The sequence below is a fragment of the Hemitrygon akajei genome, chromosome 5 (assembly GCF_048418815.1).
Source record: "Hemitrygon akajei chromosome 5, sHemAka1.3, whole genome shotgun sequence".
Lineage (NCBI taxonomy): Eukaryota > Metazoa > Chordata > Chondrichthyes > Myliobatiformes > Dasyatidae > Hemitrygon > Hemitrygon akajei.
In genome coordinates, this window is record NC_133128.1 from 147241620 (window position 1) to 147259624 (window position 18005).

At 39.1% G+C, this 18005-nt stretch overlaps 1 protein-coding gene across 1 annotated transcript in view; it reads right to left on the reverse strand.

The window, feature by feature from the left end:
• LOC140728284 (collagen alpha-3(VI) chain-like) overlaps positions 1–18005 on the reverse strand; it is a 188464-nt gene that overhangs the window by 148041 nt on the left and 22418 nt on the right. The window contains exons 2-3 of the mRNA XM_073046784.1: positions 11422–11519; positions 9585–10193 (exon numbers count right to left, since the gene is read on the reverse strand). Coding sequence (XP_072902885.1) covers positions 9585–10193; positions 11422–11491 — 679 coding nt within the window. The 5' untranslated portion in view covers positions 11492–11519. The remainder of the gene's footprint in view (positions 1–9584; positions 10194–11421; positions 11520–18005) is intronic.

Here is an 18005-nt window from a genome sequence, read left to right on the forward strand (position 1 = left end):
TAACAGAGGTTATCAGTAAACTTCTATGCCAATTCTACACATAGAAAATTATGCACAGATGCAAAATGATAGAATATGATAATATGAGCCTCAACTGTCATGATATAGTTTGGGATAGCAAAAGTATAAATGAAGTGGAGAAGAATTTCTGAAGTGTGTTCAGAAGATCCATCTATCGGCGCATTGCAAACTCAGATAATCTGTTTTCATGAAGGAGAAAACGTTGCCCATGTCCATAGGTGTAATGAAGAAGATGAACATTGATCAAGGGCTGATAATACAAATGGATGTCAGCTGCTCAAAGTCACTGAGAAAATATGGGTCACAGTTGTGCAGGTATTAGCTGTAATTCTCTGTCCTTCTTAGGCACTGTGAGGTTGCAGAGGACTAGAAGTTCGTAAACATTACCTGCATGTTCAAGTAAATACAATCCAATTACTACTTCAGGTGTGGGAAAGATGCTGAAAGCAATAATCTGATCGAAGTAATAATCACCTGAACAAGCATGGACTAACAGAGGAAAATCAGAATAAATTTGTTAGGTTGATTTGCAACCATCATGGAATTTGTGATGAAGGTACAGAAGCTTTGTAAGAACAAGAGACTTTAAAAGGTACAAGACGAAATGACACATTACTAAGAAGTCAGATATATTTGAGCCCATAGGAGTAAATGGGTCAGCAATGACATTTGTTTAGGCACAAGAAATGTGAACTGATAAAACAAACTGAAATTATTCTCTTTGGAGCAGAGAGCATTTTGAGTTAATTTGTTGGGTGTCTTCAAAGTCAAGGGTTCTGGGAAGAGCAAAAAAAATGAACTGTTCCCATTGGTGCAAGAATTGAGAAACAAGTTTGAATTAACTGATATGTGTGAGCCTGAACGGATCTGGAAGCAGATTTAATTGCTTCTTTTCAAAAGGAAAATTGATATGGCGATAAGGAAAAGATTTGGAGATGGGGAGGTGACTGTGTAGTATTGACAAAAAGCTTAATGGATCAAATAGCTTCATTTTGAACTCTAGTTCTATACCAGTTGAGGACTTCAATGTGTTTCATGTACAGCAGAGAAAATTTGCGGACTCCAAAGTCAGTGACAACAAATCACATAAGTACGTTGCAGGCGATTTAGGACTTTGTGAATGAATTGGTGCTGGTAGCAAAGAATAATTGACAGGACAGACTAGCACTTGGATCAGTCAACTGTTTAAACCTGTATTTTATGTGCCTATTTGACAGGCAGTAGAAAAATGTAATTTCTTCCAGTTCGTGAACATAGAAAAGTATAAAACTATAGATTTATGTAGAAATTATAAGACAGAGGGATATTTCATATATTTTTCTTTATAGCAAAGGAGCTCAACCAGTGACACAAAAAGAGGTCATGTAGGCCATGTATTTTCCAGTGGTCCAATCGAATCAGGAGAGAGAGCAGAGGCAACTCACGGGTCTGTGAATGAGATTTTTAAAAAGGAGCATTCTCTTTGAGTTTTCCAACAGCCCAAACAAACTGTGATTCATTAGCAAGGGCAAATAAAAATAAAGCAGGAACAAAGGAAGCGGCTATTGCATGAGTGGACCAGTATTAGAGTGGGGAGGCTTGGGCGAGGTACATATCTGATAAGTTTCCTCTTCTTCATTCTTCATACTTTTTCGCTAGTTCATAGTTAGAGCTGTGAGAATGTCTCCAGGGGCTGTATTATGTTCTTTGTGTGAGATGTGGGAATTCTGAGAGACCTCTAGAGTCCCCGATAACCACATATGCACTAGGTGCATCAAGCCACAGCTCCTCAGAGAACGAGTTAAGGAACTGGAGCTGCAGCTTGACGGCCTTTGGCTCATATGGGAACCTGAGGAGATGAAAGATAGGAGCTACCGGAAGTAGCCATTCCTAAGTTGTAGAGGCAGGTACCTGGGTGACTGTCAGGAGAGAGAAAAGAAATGGGTAGCTAGTGCAGAGTACTCCCATGGCTGTTTCCCTCAATTAACCATTTTGGATACCGTTAAGGGGATGACCTACCAGGAAGAAGCTTCAGAGCCCAAGTCTTTGGTACTGAGTCTTATGACTCAGAAAGGAGTTGGGAGAAGAGGACTGCAGTAGTGATAGGGGATTCCATAGTTTGAATATAGACACGAGATTCTGTGACCATGATAGGGACATTAGTATGGTATGTTACCTTCCACTGATATTGTGAATCGGGTCTATGGCATTCTAAAGCAGGAGGGTGAGCAGCCAGAAGTCTTGGTACATATTGGCACTAACGACACAGGTAGGAAAAGGGAGGCAGTCCTGAAGAGAGAATTTAGGGAGCAAGGTAGAAAGCCAAAAAGCAGAATCACCAGGGTAGTAATCTCTGGATTGCTTCCTATGAGGGTATGAAAAAGATGATTTAGCAGCGGGCAGGATTTCAGATTTGTGAATCATTAGGATCTCCTCTGGGAAATGTATGACCAGTACAAAATGGACGGGTTGCACCATACCTGAGGGGGACCAATATCCCTGTGAAAAAGTTTGCTAAAACTGTTGGGGAGGTGGGAAACTGAGTGATAGAGCTGAGGATGGGATAGATGGCACACAATCAGAGACAGTGTGTAATGAGAATTGCAGTCAGCGTGGATGTGTTGCAGTGTAATGGGGGAAAAATCAAAAAGTGTGACAAATACAGCGCTAAAAGTATTGCATTTGAATGCACGCAGCGTAGTGAATAAGGTAGATTATTGTGTAGCACAGTTAGGAATTTGCTTGTAGGTATGACAATGTGGGCATCATGGAGTCGTGGCTGAAACAAGACTATAGATGAGAAAATCTAAGCATAGATTTTGTATGAAAAGGACAGGCAGGTAGGCAGAGATGGTGGTGTGACTCTGTTGGTAAAAATTTAAATCAAATCCTTAGAAAGAGGTGACATATGATTGGAGGATGTGAAATCATTGTGGGTAGAGTTAAAGAAACTGCAAGTGTAAAAAAGACCCTAATGTGAGTTATATACAGGCCTCTGAAGAGTGAGCAGGACATTGGTCACAAACGACAGCAGGAGATGGAAAATGCATGTCAAAAGGACAATGTTACAATAGTCATAGGAGATTTCAATATGCAGGTACATTTGGTAAGTCAGGTTGGGGCTGATTTTGGATACCAAGGGAGAGAAATTGTAGAATGCCTAGGAGGTAGCTTTTAGAGAACTTTGTGGTTGAGCTCACTAAAGGATCAGCTATTCTGGATTTGGTGTTGTGTAATGAACCAGGTTTGATTAGAGAACTTAAAGTAAAGCAACTCTTAGGAGAGAGTGGTCATAATAGGGTAGAATTCACCCACAATTTGAGAGGGAGAAGCTAAAAGTCAAATGTATTAGTATGACAGTGGAATAAGGGGAATTACAGAGGCATGATAGCAGAGCTGGCCAAAGTTGATTGGAAGGTGACACCAGCAGGGATGACTGCAAAGCAGCATTGGCTGGAGTTTGTTGGAGCAATATGGAATGTGCCAAATAGATACATCCCAAAGAAAATCTATTCCAAAGACCAGATGAGACAATCATGACTGATCAGGGACGTCAAAGCCAACATAATAGCCAAAAGGAGGGCATATAAAGGAGCAAAAATTAGTGAGAAGTTAGAGGATTAGGAAGCTTTTAAAAACCAGCTGTAGACAACTAAAAAAGCCAGAAGGAGAGAAAGAATGAAATATGAAGTTAAGCTGGCCAATAATATCAAAGAGGAGACCTAAAGATTTTTCAGATATATAAACAGAAAGATGAGAGTAGATAATGGCTGAAAAATGATGCTGCAGAGGTAGTCAAAGTAAATTTTATTATTAAAGTACATATATACAACCCTGAGATTCATTTTCCTGTGGGCATATTCAGCAAATCTATGGAATACAAGATATAACAGGATCAATGAAAGATCAACCAGAGGGCAGAAGACAACAGACCGTGCAAATGTAAATATAAATAAATAGCAATCAATAATGAGAACATGTGATAATGAGATAAAGAGCACTAAAGTGAGATCATTGGTTGTGGGAACAAGCGAGTGTAGTTATCCCTTTTTATTCAACAGTCTGATGCTTGAGGGGTAATGACTATACTTGAACCTGAGTTCTGAGGTTCTTGCACCTTCTACCTGATGGCATCAGTGAGAAGAGAGCATGACCTGGGTGGTGGGTATCTTTGATGATGGATGCTGCTTTCCTATGACAATGTTTCATGTAGATGTATACAATGGTTGGGATGGTTCTCGGCCTTTACTTCCTTGAATTTAGAAGAATGAGAAGGATTCATTGAAACTGATCGAGTTAAAAGGTGTAGATAGAATGGACAACATGTTTCCTATAGTGGGGGAGTCTAGGTCCAGAGGGCACAAACTCAGAAATTCAGAACAGAAATGAAAAGGAATTTAGTTTGCCAGAGAATGGTGAATGTGTGGACTTATTTGCGACAGGGGACTGCGGAGGACAGGTCATTGGGTATATTTAAGGTAGAGTTTGATAGACTCTGCAAAGTAAGGGTGTGAAAGGTTATGGGGAGAAGGTAGGAAAATGTGATTGAGAGGAAAACGGATCAGCCAAGATCAAATGGCGGAGCAGATAGCTAAAAGGCCAAATTCTGCTCTAACGTCTTATGATCTTATAGTATTCCTGTGGCTGCATGCCACACTGAGCTTGGGCTGAACTTGCTGCCAATCCTTGAAAGTGCATTTACCAATTATGGACTCACGTTGGCAGAGAGAATTGAAAATTGTGGACAAGTCCCACACAAATCTCCAATTATAATGTTTGGAACATCACAAGGAGCACACCCAACATTAAGTGTGTGCCGTTTCATGTCAGAAGTGGAAATCATCCCAAAGCCACAGTGCCTCATATCTTAAGATTTATGTTATCAGTAGCCATTGATATGATGATATTTTCATGTATCATGCCTGCAGGGTAAACAATGCACACACTTGAGGTTTAGCAACTGGCATTGACTGTGCACTGCTAGGAAATGGCACAATGAGTGTACATTGTGGGACTTGGCTCTAATTTGCACTTAATGAGCCTTTTGCACAATGTCTGTGCATAAGCTGCAAATATTAACTATTCTAGTGGGCTGGATTCTGAGAGGGACAAGCCCTTTAGGGTGGCTTCAAGACTCAAGGTGCTACCAGCTCCACTCTGCAAGTTAGCATACTTAAATATTGATAGAATAGAATGCGCCTTGTAGCAAATATGTCAAAATAATGAGTGTTCGTTTTACTGAATAGTTGGTACATACTCTGGTATTTGCGTTATATGGCTATGTAGTCCATGAATTTTACACCTAGAAACTTGGGTGGTGATTAACATTGTAATGAAGTTGTTTGTTAACTTTGTTTCTTGTACTTAATCACTTTCCCCATGTTGTCATCAGCTATTTAAACAAAGCTAATGGTCCACAAAGACTGATTATAAAAACAGGAAGACATTGCAGCCCTCTGGGGTGGGGGCGGGGTGAAGAAAAATAAGATAAATTTGACTATATCATTGCCAGCATCTGTATTTCCATATGTATTTAATATGGATTAATATGGATTAATTAATCTGAGCAGATTAATTTCTGCTCAGGCCATGTTTTGATCAGCATTGTCACTGAGAGCTGACGAATACATGCAGTAGCACTTCATGGAGCTACAGTGTAGGTAAACAATTCATAAAATGTTTCTTTCAAAAAGATCTGTGGTGTGGAACTAGCATATATATAGTACCTTTTTTTTTGCCAAACAACCCCACAAGCGCCATCACAAGTAATGAACTACAATTAAAATGTAGTCACTGCTCTGTAGGTGAACATAATGGTCAATTTTCATAAATCTTTTTGGTGACAGTAATAGAAAAGGTTTTCTATTTGATTCATTAAGTATCCAAATAGGGCAGCATTTTAAAATGTATTGGCTTGCACAATAGCTCTTGAATTTAAATTAGTACCAAGGTACCCCTGGTGACAACAGTGGATAGTACCATTCAGAATGATGTGAAGAGGGAGGAACAGCTTACTGAATGGCTGGAGCAACATTGTCCTAATTTATGACATACAAGTTATTTCAATAGTTCTGGTACCTGCTTTTCCCATTTCCTCCCTTACTTCCCACAGTTTTGTGCGTGTGCTGTTCCTTTGTGAACCACAAGTATCTCTTCCAAGCAGCTAATCATCATATCAGACACATTCCATGACTGTTGGCTTGAAGCTTATGGATGGAAATTGTAATCTCATTCATATTAACTTAATCCTTCCATTATCTAAAATGTGACCTTTTGCGCAACAAATCATTGGATGCATTAGTTGCAAAAAGTATGATGAATCTTTATTTGAGTTACATTCCCTGATGTTGGATCTGCACTTGATGAGATTATAATTTAAATCTTCTAACCTAACTACCTAAGCAGGACACTCATATTGATAAAATAAATTCTCTTTCTGGATTCAGTGAAAAGAATTCAAAAATTTAATAGCAGACAGAAAGCTCCAATAAATTGAAGCATAGAAAATGTGTTTGGGATATCTTAATTGCAGAGCAACAAGTCTGTACTTACTTCAAACATTGAAATTCAAACATCCCCTCTGTAAACACTATTGAAATCTCCACATTTATAATCACTACTCCTTTTGCAATTTCAACAATGTTTGTCTGATTAATAGCTTAAAAGTTAAAATGAAATCTTGACCTTGTCTGTTAACCTGATGTACATATATTAATGCAGGGAAGTGGATTTCCTTCCACCAGCTGTGGTCTCCATTGAGGTCTGTTAGGCCATCTACAAAATAGAGCAGATTGGAGAGATCTATATTGAATAATAATCTCAATAGCAAAAACTGAAAATGATGGAAAATCCCAGGGCAGAGAGTGTCCATGGAAAAAGAAAAAAAACAATGTTTCAGGTTAAGGATGCTGGATTGGAATGCAGAAATTGATATTCAGTTCATCATTAGCATGTGGATTCAAACCAGATTTCAATGGTGAAAGAATTCAGGGCCATGGTGTTTCTATGACAGCACGTACTGTATGTCTGTTTGGTGAGCCAAGGGCTGAACTGATATACAAACCAAGATAGTCATTTCTGATTAATGAAGAACTGCATTGAAAGCTATCTGAAAGAGCACAGTGATGTGTGCCAACAATGAACATTTCAGATGAAAGAGTCAGATAACAGCAAAGGAAATGACCCTTCCTTGGAGTATTTAACATGATTCCTCTGCATTGTGATGGTCCTTGAAGCACACAATTCATTTAATTCATCTCCAATTTTAGAAGTTTGGAATTCAATCTTTAGCTGGCAGAGCTGCACCCGTGGTTGACAAAGGCTCAATCTTTCCCTTCTGTTCTCCCTCTCCACACCACTGAAAGATGGCAAAAACCTCATTCTGGTACCTCCTCTGTTTAACAGAGCTGTGAACATGAACAGAGTGAAACAGAAACTGAATCGTGGTCCAACTCCCATTTCGTTGCATCGATCATCAATGCACCCACACTCTGAAGTGCATCATGTCACCATATGTTCACTTCTGTTTTAAATCAAAGAATGCAGAATAAGTTAAAACCTTTAAATTATGATTAACATTGTGCATTGTTTCACAGCCTTTCTTACAACACAAGCAAGTGTGTAAAAGTACATGGTGTGCACACAGCTTAATGATGGTGGAAGCAAAGCTCTTGAATGTTAATAGCAACAGATAGATCAAGCACTGAGAAGACAAAAGGATTTCCTAACTCTTCGATTGGCTCCAAAGTTTCTTGCATTTTACCATTTCTTTTCACATCATAGTTTTCCAGAATTAAAATATCACATTATTTGGGGACTAAACTTCATTCTTCAGCATTTGAAGCAATGTTAAACAAATTCTCGTCATTTTAATTTTAATTTTGCAGGTTTCCTTCATCATTACTCCTTCACATTCCCAGCCCTACATTTTCACAATATCCAGGGATATAATCTCCATTCAATTCATTATTAATGAGACAGGCAGATGCCTTGTCATTACTTCATCTGTCAGAGGATGAAGGAAGGGACTGATACCTTTTATGTAACAGTAAGGTCTAGGGCCGCTACCTGAAGCAATTTCAACAGCAACCTTAAATGCACCTCCCAAAATCAGAGCATCACTGATTTGTCCTTTAAATTTTTTCTGACATCTGAAGATTTGAGAACATCCAATGCATACAAATGAGAATTAATATTTGCACGTCTGTTGCAATGGAGCATTTTGATATCTCAAGCAAATACAGCTGTTGGTGTAGTGTGCCTGCCTGATGTATGTAAAACCAAATTTCTTTGATTTTACCAAAAAAAAGTGCATGAATAGATTTAAAGCAGGACCAAGAAAAAGAGGAGATATTGGTTGTCAATTTTCCTTTATCTCTTTCTGATAGTGCCTGAATTCTATTTGGTTTTCCCACTCTCTTAATTTTACTTTGGAATGTAGAAGCTTTCCATGATTGGGAAATCAAATTTTAAAATATAACAAAAACATAGGAATGTAAAACAATTCATTTAATCTCATCCATCTCTTTCCTTAAATCTTCCTTTGTGCGATTCAGTTTGACTTACACTAATTTTTTTCATTTTGAAGCTTTCCAAACCCATTAGAGAGATTACTTCCAACATTTGTCACACACAAAGTTGTCCCAATATAAATTTTGAAATGATTCCCTCTAGTTAACATTTAACTCACTTGAACATTAATTTTAAGTTTTGTAAATGTCACATAGCCAAAACCCTGCTGATCTTTCCCATATAATTCTGGCAAAACGCCTCAGAAAGATTCCTGTCTAGAATCCAAATACTGTATATTTCTTGAAAATAACTATTGTATGCAGAAAGGCAGGTCACCTTCCTCAAGCTACTATAAGGAAACTGATGGTATCTCTGCTTCCTGGCTCTGACATTGGCAGTGCATTTTAGTTGTGATAGGTTATTAATTTGTAGCATGCCACTGATATAGATGCATGATGGGTGTTTAATTAAAAACACATACAGTGATGAGGGCCAGTGATGTTAGTAGGACATTTATTCTGTAGTAGGTCTGCTCTTTGCTTATTAATTTAAGAATCCAATTCATTTGAGAGGTATCACAAAATCTGAATCTATGTTGAAGTTTGATTTTATTTTTGTCCCACTCCAATTTTTCTCCCTTCCTGATGGCTCGGACTCCTTGTAGAGTAAAGGAAATCCTCTGGTACCTGGCCCAAGTGGCCACTTCTGTGTGAAAGTCCAGACATCAAACACTGGTTCATCCAGGGTCTCACCATCCACACACACTTGACCACTCATCACCAGGTGCCACCAGTGTAGCAATCAGGAGCGGGAGCCCATGCTGATTTTCCACCCCTCCCTCACCCAGGGTGCTGAGGCCAATTGTTGCACCCTTACTGGATCCCTGGCTGAGATCAGCTAACTCAACACAGACCAATGGATTGAATATGGGATCTTTCTGGTCTGTATAGCTCAGTCTCTTAATAAACCATGCGCTTAGCGACTGAACCATCAGGGAACACGTTTTTCCCTTCCATTTAAAAAAAAATTGAGTAGGATAAGCAAAGGAGCATTGTTACCAGCTAACTCTTTACCTGTAGTGTCTTTTATTATCCCATCAGATAATAGGTGCGCTGCAGCCATGTGCAGACTCATCACTAAGCCGTTTACAATGCCCTCGAGTGCGGCAAAGTCATCGAGGTGGTAAACAAACCTCTCGTGAGGTGCACTCGCAATCTCCTTTAGTTCCCATTCAACTGCTTGCTGAACTCCAATAGCAAAAATTAAGGCATTGGCTGACTTAAGTGACTGAGACGCGGGGATTACGTCATCCTGAGAGCGTCCGTCTGTTAAAACTATTATAATCTGTGGCACTCCTTCATCCGCTCTACTCCCGTTGGCTTTAGTGAGCTGCTCCTTGATTAGATACTCTAGAGCTAGTCCAGTTTTTGTGCCACCCCCCTTATAAGACATGTTCCATATGTGAAATAGGATGTCCTGCTTCGCAAAATATGTATTTAAATGGAACTCTGCTTGAGGCTTTTCAGTGTACTGCACCAGGCCAATACGAAATCTGTTTTCTCCAATATCAAAAGCCTTTATAACCCTGAACAGAAACTCCCGCACATATTGGAAATTTTCCTGGCCGATGCTCCAAGAGGCATCCACTAGAAAGACTATGTCAGCAGCAATTGTTCTGTCATCTTTAAGAAAGAAAAGCTGTTTAGCACTGTCTTAAATGTCGAGGCATTTTTTTCTCTAAACACTGACAATATTATTCTGCACCATTACAGAATGTTATTACAGATCTGTTCGATGTTTTCTTTGTAAGGTTAAACTGCCCAAGGTTTTGTGCTCAGTTCACCTCTTTCCAACTACGACGCCCATGATCCCTCACCCTCCCTCCTTCCCACCTTTCTCCCACTCCCAAAATCTTAAACTCTCATCTTCCCTCCCCATCTTCCTCCAGTTCCCAAACTCTTGATCCCTCCCCTGTTCTCCCTCCCACACCTCCCAGCTAAGGGAGGAGGCAAGAGTGAAGGGCTTAGCTCACTCCAGGGAATCCTTTGCTCTTGTGGAAGATTCCCCTGCAACCTTAATAACATATGCTTTCAAACAATCAAATGCAAAGACAGATGAAATAAACAGAACTTTTATTATAATATCACCCTTTAGAAAAGCCTGCCTGAAAATTCTTTCCTCGTATTTAGTGCTAAACACGTCATATTGTAGGACCTACATAGTATTCTGCCTCCAAAGTGTAGTTCATTGATTTCAGTGGAGTAAGTTTCATAAGCAGAGTATGAACTGATAATATGACCATATACTGTGTTCAGCACTATCAACAAGGATGAATTCTGAGTTTATCCAGTTGCTTGTTTCAAAAAGGTATTGCCTGGATATAGACCCAAACGACAGCAAAACATAATGATAGGGGAGATGGAGAAACCTGCTCCCAGGTCTCCACTTGTAACCCTAAAAACAATCATTTTGCAGTCTGGCCCCATATCGGCTTCCATAGCTTCCCATCACAGTAAGTGTGGTTAACAGCCTCCAGGGTGATGACAACATAATTGAAAAGGCACAGAGGGGAGAGCAATGATCATGGCGGTGGGGGGAACTATCTATCCCAAGATATTCCTCACTTGTTTTACAAACCTTATCCACTAAACATCATACTGGATCATTTCAAAATAAAATCATTGTCATCAAACATTCATTTAGCAGAAACATTTTGCATTGTCAAATACATCATTGTCATTTCCTGTTGTAACATTGCCCATCAGTGTTAAATAATCTAAAATAACAATTACTTGAAAGATTCTTGAAAAAATAATAGGTTATATAGACTCAGGTTTAATGCCAACACTCATCAATATTGAGCTGGCTGATCACCGTTAAGCGACCCTACTGAATCTTCGTAATTCTTACCATTCTGTGCTTGAGTAAAGCAAATTAGGCTGAAGAGTGCCACTAAAGGCACTACACGCAGTTTGGTCATTTTTGCAACAATATGCTGGGCCTGTGACCTGCAATGGAAATGAACATAAGTCAGCAGGAAATAAAATTGCACCCAAATCAGATAAATCCTTTACATTTATAAATGTGCAAAGAAATAATTTACCATAAACATCCATTTAACAAACTTAGTTTGCATGGTAGAGATATTATTATCTTTTCCTGACATAGCATTGTCTGTCAGTGTTAATGAAGATATAAAAGCATACTCACGGTATCCACAAATCATTATCTACCTCAGTGGGGGGGAGGAGTGGGCAGTTAAAATGTGAGCAATATGGAACAACTTCAGTCATTTGCAAATTATCAATGAGCTTAATTAAAATAGCCATCAAAATTTCCTTTGCTTGAATATTATTCACTTAGTTTTGCAGAGAAGTCAAGAAGGGGTCAGTCCGAGTTGCATATTGTCAGCTTTGCGAGATAGTCTGATAACACTTGCGACTTAAAACTCTTCTTCCAGGACTCTGACTGTGATCTCATGGGAATCAAAGGTCAATATCCTGGGCAAAACTCGGGAGAAAAATCAGAGGTAAAAAGAAGTGTTATTCGTTGAACATCTAGCTGTATAACAACCCAACTAGATGATCGAGAGTTTGATTTTCATTTGGGTGTGGGGGTTATTAATCCAAAGAATGGACTTCAAGAGGCTGCAGATGCTGAAATCCGGGGCAACATCCAATTGCGCTGTAAAAGAATGAACTACTTGGTCCTAGAATGAATCTGAGTGTTACTCTGTAGGAATTAAAACTGGTTTGCTCATAGGCCCGAGTGCTTGGATGTTGCACACAATCTCTCATGAAGACATCTAACCCAAGCTGACAAATTGTAAATATTCAGGCATAATGAGAATAACGAGACATTCTAATGACATTTCCACTTGAGTTAATAGCATGCCACTCTGTCAGATGAAATCTCAGTTATTGACACAAAAAGATATTGCAAACGGATTCAATATGTCAGTTCTACTGAAGGGCCGAAAATTAAAAGCATTAACTGTTTTCTTTCCTTACAGAAGTAGCTTTAACCTGCTGGGTTACACTCAGTGGCCACTTTATTAGGTACACCTGCTTGTTCATGCAAATTTCTAATCAGCCTATCTTCTGGCAGCAGTTCAATGCATAAAAACATGCAGACATAGTTAAGAAATTTAGCTGTCATTCAGAGCAAACATAAAAATGGGGAAGAAATATGATCTAAGTGATTTTGACCGTGGAATGATCATTGGTGCCAGACAGGGTGGTTTGAGTATCCCAGAAGCTGCTGATCTCCTGGGATTTTCACACACAGCAGTCTCTTGAGTTTACAGAGAATGGTATGAGAAACAAAAATTCATCCAGTGAGCTGCAGTTCCATGGGCAAAAGTGCCTTGTTAATTGAGAGAGGACAGAGCAGAAAGACCGGATAATTCAAACTAACAGGAAGCCAACAGTAACTCAAATAATCACGAGTTACAACAGCGATAAGCAGAAGTGCATCTCTGAATGCATAACACGTTGAACCTTGAAGTGGATGGGCTACAACAGCAGTAGACCATGAACATGCACTCACTTTCCACTTTATTAGGTACTGCTCATAAAGTGCCCACCGAGTGTTAATATATGGAGTGTCACGATTTTGTTGGGAAAACAAGGTACTCTAATAAGCAAACAGCACTTCATCAAATCCTGAAGGAGACATTAAAAATGCTACATCAGTGCAGCTATTTTCTTAATGGAAGGGAATAGCACAATGTTATTGAATGGCGGAGCAGGCTCGACGGGCCAGATGGCCTACTCCTGCTCCTATTTCTTATGTTCTGATGTTCTTATGCACTGAAGCCAAGGAAAGTAAGTGGAAAAGTGGGCAAAATATAAAGTAAAGCAAAAGGCATCTGACTCTGATGGCATACTATTGTTAAAAAGTTTGGGTAAAAATTGAAATTTTGGCCACAATATTGCATGCATCTTTATTAGTGCCAGAAAATGAGAAGACAAATGGAACAGCAACTCCATAAACACAAGAGATTCTGCAGATGCTGGAAAATTCAGAGTAACATACAGGAAATTCTCCAGGGACTCAGCCGGTCAGGTAGCATCTATGGAAACAAATAAAGAGTCGAGGCTCTTCATGAGGACTCTGAAGTCCATAAAACTGTAGGCCAAAGCCTGGTTTCTATAACCAGGCTAAAACAAGACATGGAAATGGGACTAGACCATATGACCCCTTGAGCTACCCAACAAACATGGCTGTTCTGTGAGTTCACCCAGTTTTCCAACTAATGACGATATCTTCTCAGTCACTCAATATCTGAAAATTTACCCATGTCACCCTTGAAGAAATTCAACTACTGAGTTAGAGAGTTGCAAGGATTCAAAACCCCTGACAAAAAGAAAAAGAATGATGATCATTTAACCTAAAATTACATCTCATAATTTCAAACTTTACATTTCACAGCATCTTCCCTATCTGTTCCTTTAAGAAGCTTAGTTTTTATAGAGATCTTTGTTGGTGACAAAATAACTGCCCACTTAGACAGGGAAAATTGCATTAAGGATATTTTGTCTAGCGAACTCAATAAAGCTCTGAGGAAATAGTATGCATAAACAGAAGAATCTATTCCCACCAGAATACTGTATTGATAAATTAATGAAGGAAATGTGATAGCATGAATAGGAAGTTAGCCGCAGATTTCCCTTCAGTTCCTAGGCAATCATCTGGTAGAGAAGATAGCACAATTATTATGGTTTTAAATTCCATGCAGTTTCACAAAGGACAGGTGATGACAAAGGAAGAAAATGTCCTATACAGAATAATAACTGTTCATTAAACTGTGTGGAGTTTTCACTTCCTTCTTTCCTCCCACATCTCAATCTCAAGCAGGTTTGCCACTGTGAATTGTCCCAGAGTGGAGTTGAACAGTGGAATCAAGGGAGATGTGAAAGAAATGTGTGAAGAATAAAGGGAATACTGTAGGCTTAGTGTAAACAGGTGGTTGGTGGTTGGCACCAATTCAGTGCGCTGTATGCCCTGTTTTTGTGCCAGCTCTCTCTATTACTGTACACCATATGCCACTTTTATTGGCAGGAGAGTTGGTAAGATTGCAGTTGTTGTAAACTACAGCAAGACCTTCCAGAAGTGATGTTTGGAAACATTTCTTCACATATGCAGGCACAGGCCAAGACACACACACACACACACACACACACACACACACACACACACACACACACACACACACACACACACACACACACACACACACACACACACACACACACACACACACACACACTACAGCATAGCACAGGCCCTTCAGTCCATGATGTCGTACCAAACTTTTAACTACTCTAAGATCATTCAAATCCTTCCCTCCCACATAGCCCTCTATTTTTCTACTTTGGAATTTGCATCTGCAAATTCTAAATAAATTTTTGCCAGTTGTAATCTTTAAATCTGAGATGGACAGGCATAGTCCTACATATTCCAATAGATGAAGACAGCTTTAAGTTTTCCAATACGAGGGGTGATTGATAAGTTCATGGCCTAAGGTAGAAGGAGTCAATTTTAGAAAACCTAGCACATTTATTTTTCAACATAGACCCCTCCTACATTTACACACTTAGTCCAGCAGTCGTTAATAACTTATCAGGGGTGACTGATAAATTTGTGGCCTAGTTAGAAGGAGATGAGTTATTAACTTCAAACTTTCTGCATAATCACTCAAAGAGTTAGCCTGCATGTACATGTAACGAAAGCTGTATAACTCATCTCTTTCCACCTTAGGTCACGAACTTATCAATCACCCCTGCTGCAGACACTTTCTGGAAGTCCAAGATCCGTATGTTCCACGACCGCTGGACTAAGTGTGTAAATGTAGGAGGGGACTATGTTGAAAAATAAATGTGCTAGGTTTTTTAAAATTGATTCCTTCTACCTTACGCCACGAACTTATCAATCACCCCTTGTATTTATTGCCTGTGTTTCCTCGTGATATCAGCGAGAACCACAGTAACGGCTTAGCACCACGATTCCCTCCATTTATTTTACAATGCCTTTATAGTTGTTGGCCAGAAACTGTGGATTAAGTGAAAACTAGAAACAAACCAAATGGGAAAGGAAACAAAAATACCATTTGGCAAAGGTCTGTCTGCACAGTTCTGTGTTAGAGAATTAGTTTCTCCTTTGACACTGTAGAGGCGATGCGAGGCAAGCTGGGAACAGGAGCAGTGAATGAAAATCTCAACCACATGAACCGCTGACTTGTAAAAAGGGAAAAATCAGAGAGAAGAATCACTAAAGAAGCACGTTTTTACAGTTAACAGAGCACCAGAGAAAAAGGATTCACAGTAAACTGCCAGGGATAAACTATGGCTCCCTAATCCAATGTGGATAAAAGTATAGATGATTGTTTTCTGCCTCCAGTTTCCTCTCCGCTAGGTTATTTCTTCACTAACTATAACCTCCACCAGGAGGTTAGTTAGTTTGAGATACTGCTCTGTTGATGTGTGCCTTCCACTCATCTTAATTAAGCAGCCATGTCGGAAGAAAGGCAAGTTATTGAATCACACTTCAAAGGACCGCTCTGATAACAGATATCAAATAAAATGAGTGTTTCAAGATAACTACTCAAACTAGAGAGTGGTTAGAGTGTGGAACTTTTTTGAGCAAAAGTTGAGGTCAGTGGCACTGTATGCACAAAGGGAAGGGAGTAAAAGGAGTACACACTTTCATTTACAGGCTGCTACAGAGTATAAACCAGCTGGGCTAAATTCACAGCAATTTGATGCATTTACATCTCCAAATCCTACAGTTATTGTTTTTCTTTTCCTGCCTCTCAGTCACAGAGGCAAAGTCCATTTTGCCACATCAGCTGAGATCAAAAGAATCACTGCAGACAGCAAATCAAAACACACAACCCTCCTGGTCTAGCTAACAGAGATCCCATCAGATAGAACACTTGCCAACTACATTTTTGGTATTTTATTTTAAAATGCCAACACCTCTATCAATAAAGCATGCTTTTGTCCTATACTTTTAACAATTGAGAGCTACTTAGTTTGCATTCATGGCACATATTAATGGCTTCCTGCAGTATTATACTTGGCTAATGCCCATGACTTAAAGGGAAACATAATGAAATAGCTGAACATTTAGGGAAGAAATCTTTATTGAATTCTACAGGGACAGAAGAGAGCCAAGAACTACTTAGCCTTGTGAACCAAAACTTTGGGTCTCATTTCAGTCTAGTGTTCTGAAAATTCTATGTGAGCATTGATGAATACTTTTTTTCTAAACCACTTATTTGTCTTTTTTTATTGTCAATTTTCCTTTTTCATCCAGCCTACTCTCAGGAGGCTAGTCCAATCAAGTCTATGTATCAGCAGAGCTTCCACCAGCCTGCTCTGTTTTCAACATATGCAACATGAAGGTCTAAAATTGCTTGTTTTAACCACATCTTGATAAACATTTCACAAGTACCTTTGTATTATCCCCAAATTTAACTGGGATCATCAACCAGAAGGTGTATTTGCACTTCACTACTTAGACAATAAAAAATTGGAACTCACTTCCCAATGGAATGCTAAGGCCAGTTCAGTTCTAGCACTCAAAGATATACCTGAGAGATTTTCTTTGCAAATGCTGTAGTCTCATAGCATGCAGAGAAAAAAGGAGCCAAGCAGAGATCTGGTTTGATTTAAACAAATGACTGGATATGGTCAGAAAGACTGAATGGTCCATTCCTACTGCTTATATTGTATTTGTCCAACCTTCTAAATGTGGGCAGTGAATGGAAAAGTAGGGAGAGATGATTGCAGATAAAAATTAGTGGGGAAATGGGAATGCTCTGCCAACTAGTACAGACAGGATGGATCAAATGGCCCACTTCACAGGAAAGTAACAAAATCTGAAACATATGGTGAAGAGGGAAATGCAGATATTCTGAGCATTCAAAAATGAATACATTTCTACCCTAAGCTGTTAATTGGGATAATGCAAGTTTCTATATTATACATGCAGTAAGTGTTTTTCATGTTATTTTATATTAACATGAAAGCAAAATTGCAATATTGTAAATCTAAAGGTAAATATATATGTGCTCGGCAGTATACTTGGAGAGAGAAACAAGATACATTTTCAAGCTAACCAGCTCTCACCAGACCTAGTCAAGGAGGTTGTTACTTTGAAACAACGATTCTATTTTTCATTCTACATGTTGCCCAAATTCCAGCATGTTCTAGTTGTACATATGAATAATTCAATCACTCAATGATTAACGGTATTATTTTTTATGCAAATAGATTAGCACACAGAGGAATAGATGGTGGTTATGTCAATAGATTAGTAAGGGGCAGAGGTCTAAATACAATGGAAAGACAGTGTTTCTGAACTCTTTCCATTGACAGTTCAGGAAATGCTCACACCGTGAGCGGTCCATGTATTATAGTTTTGGGATACTCCTTGCAGACTCAATACCTTAGTGTTACTATTAACCACATCCATACCCAATTAACAGA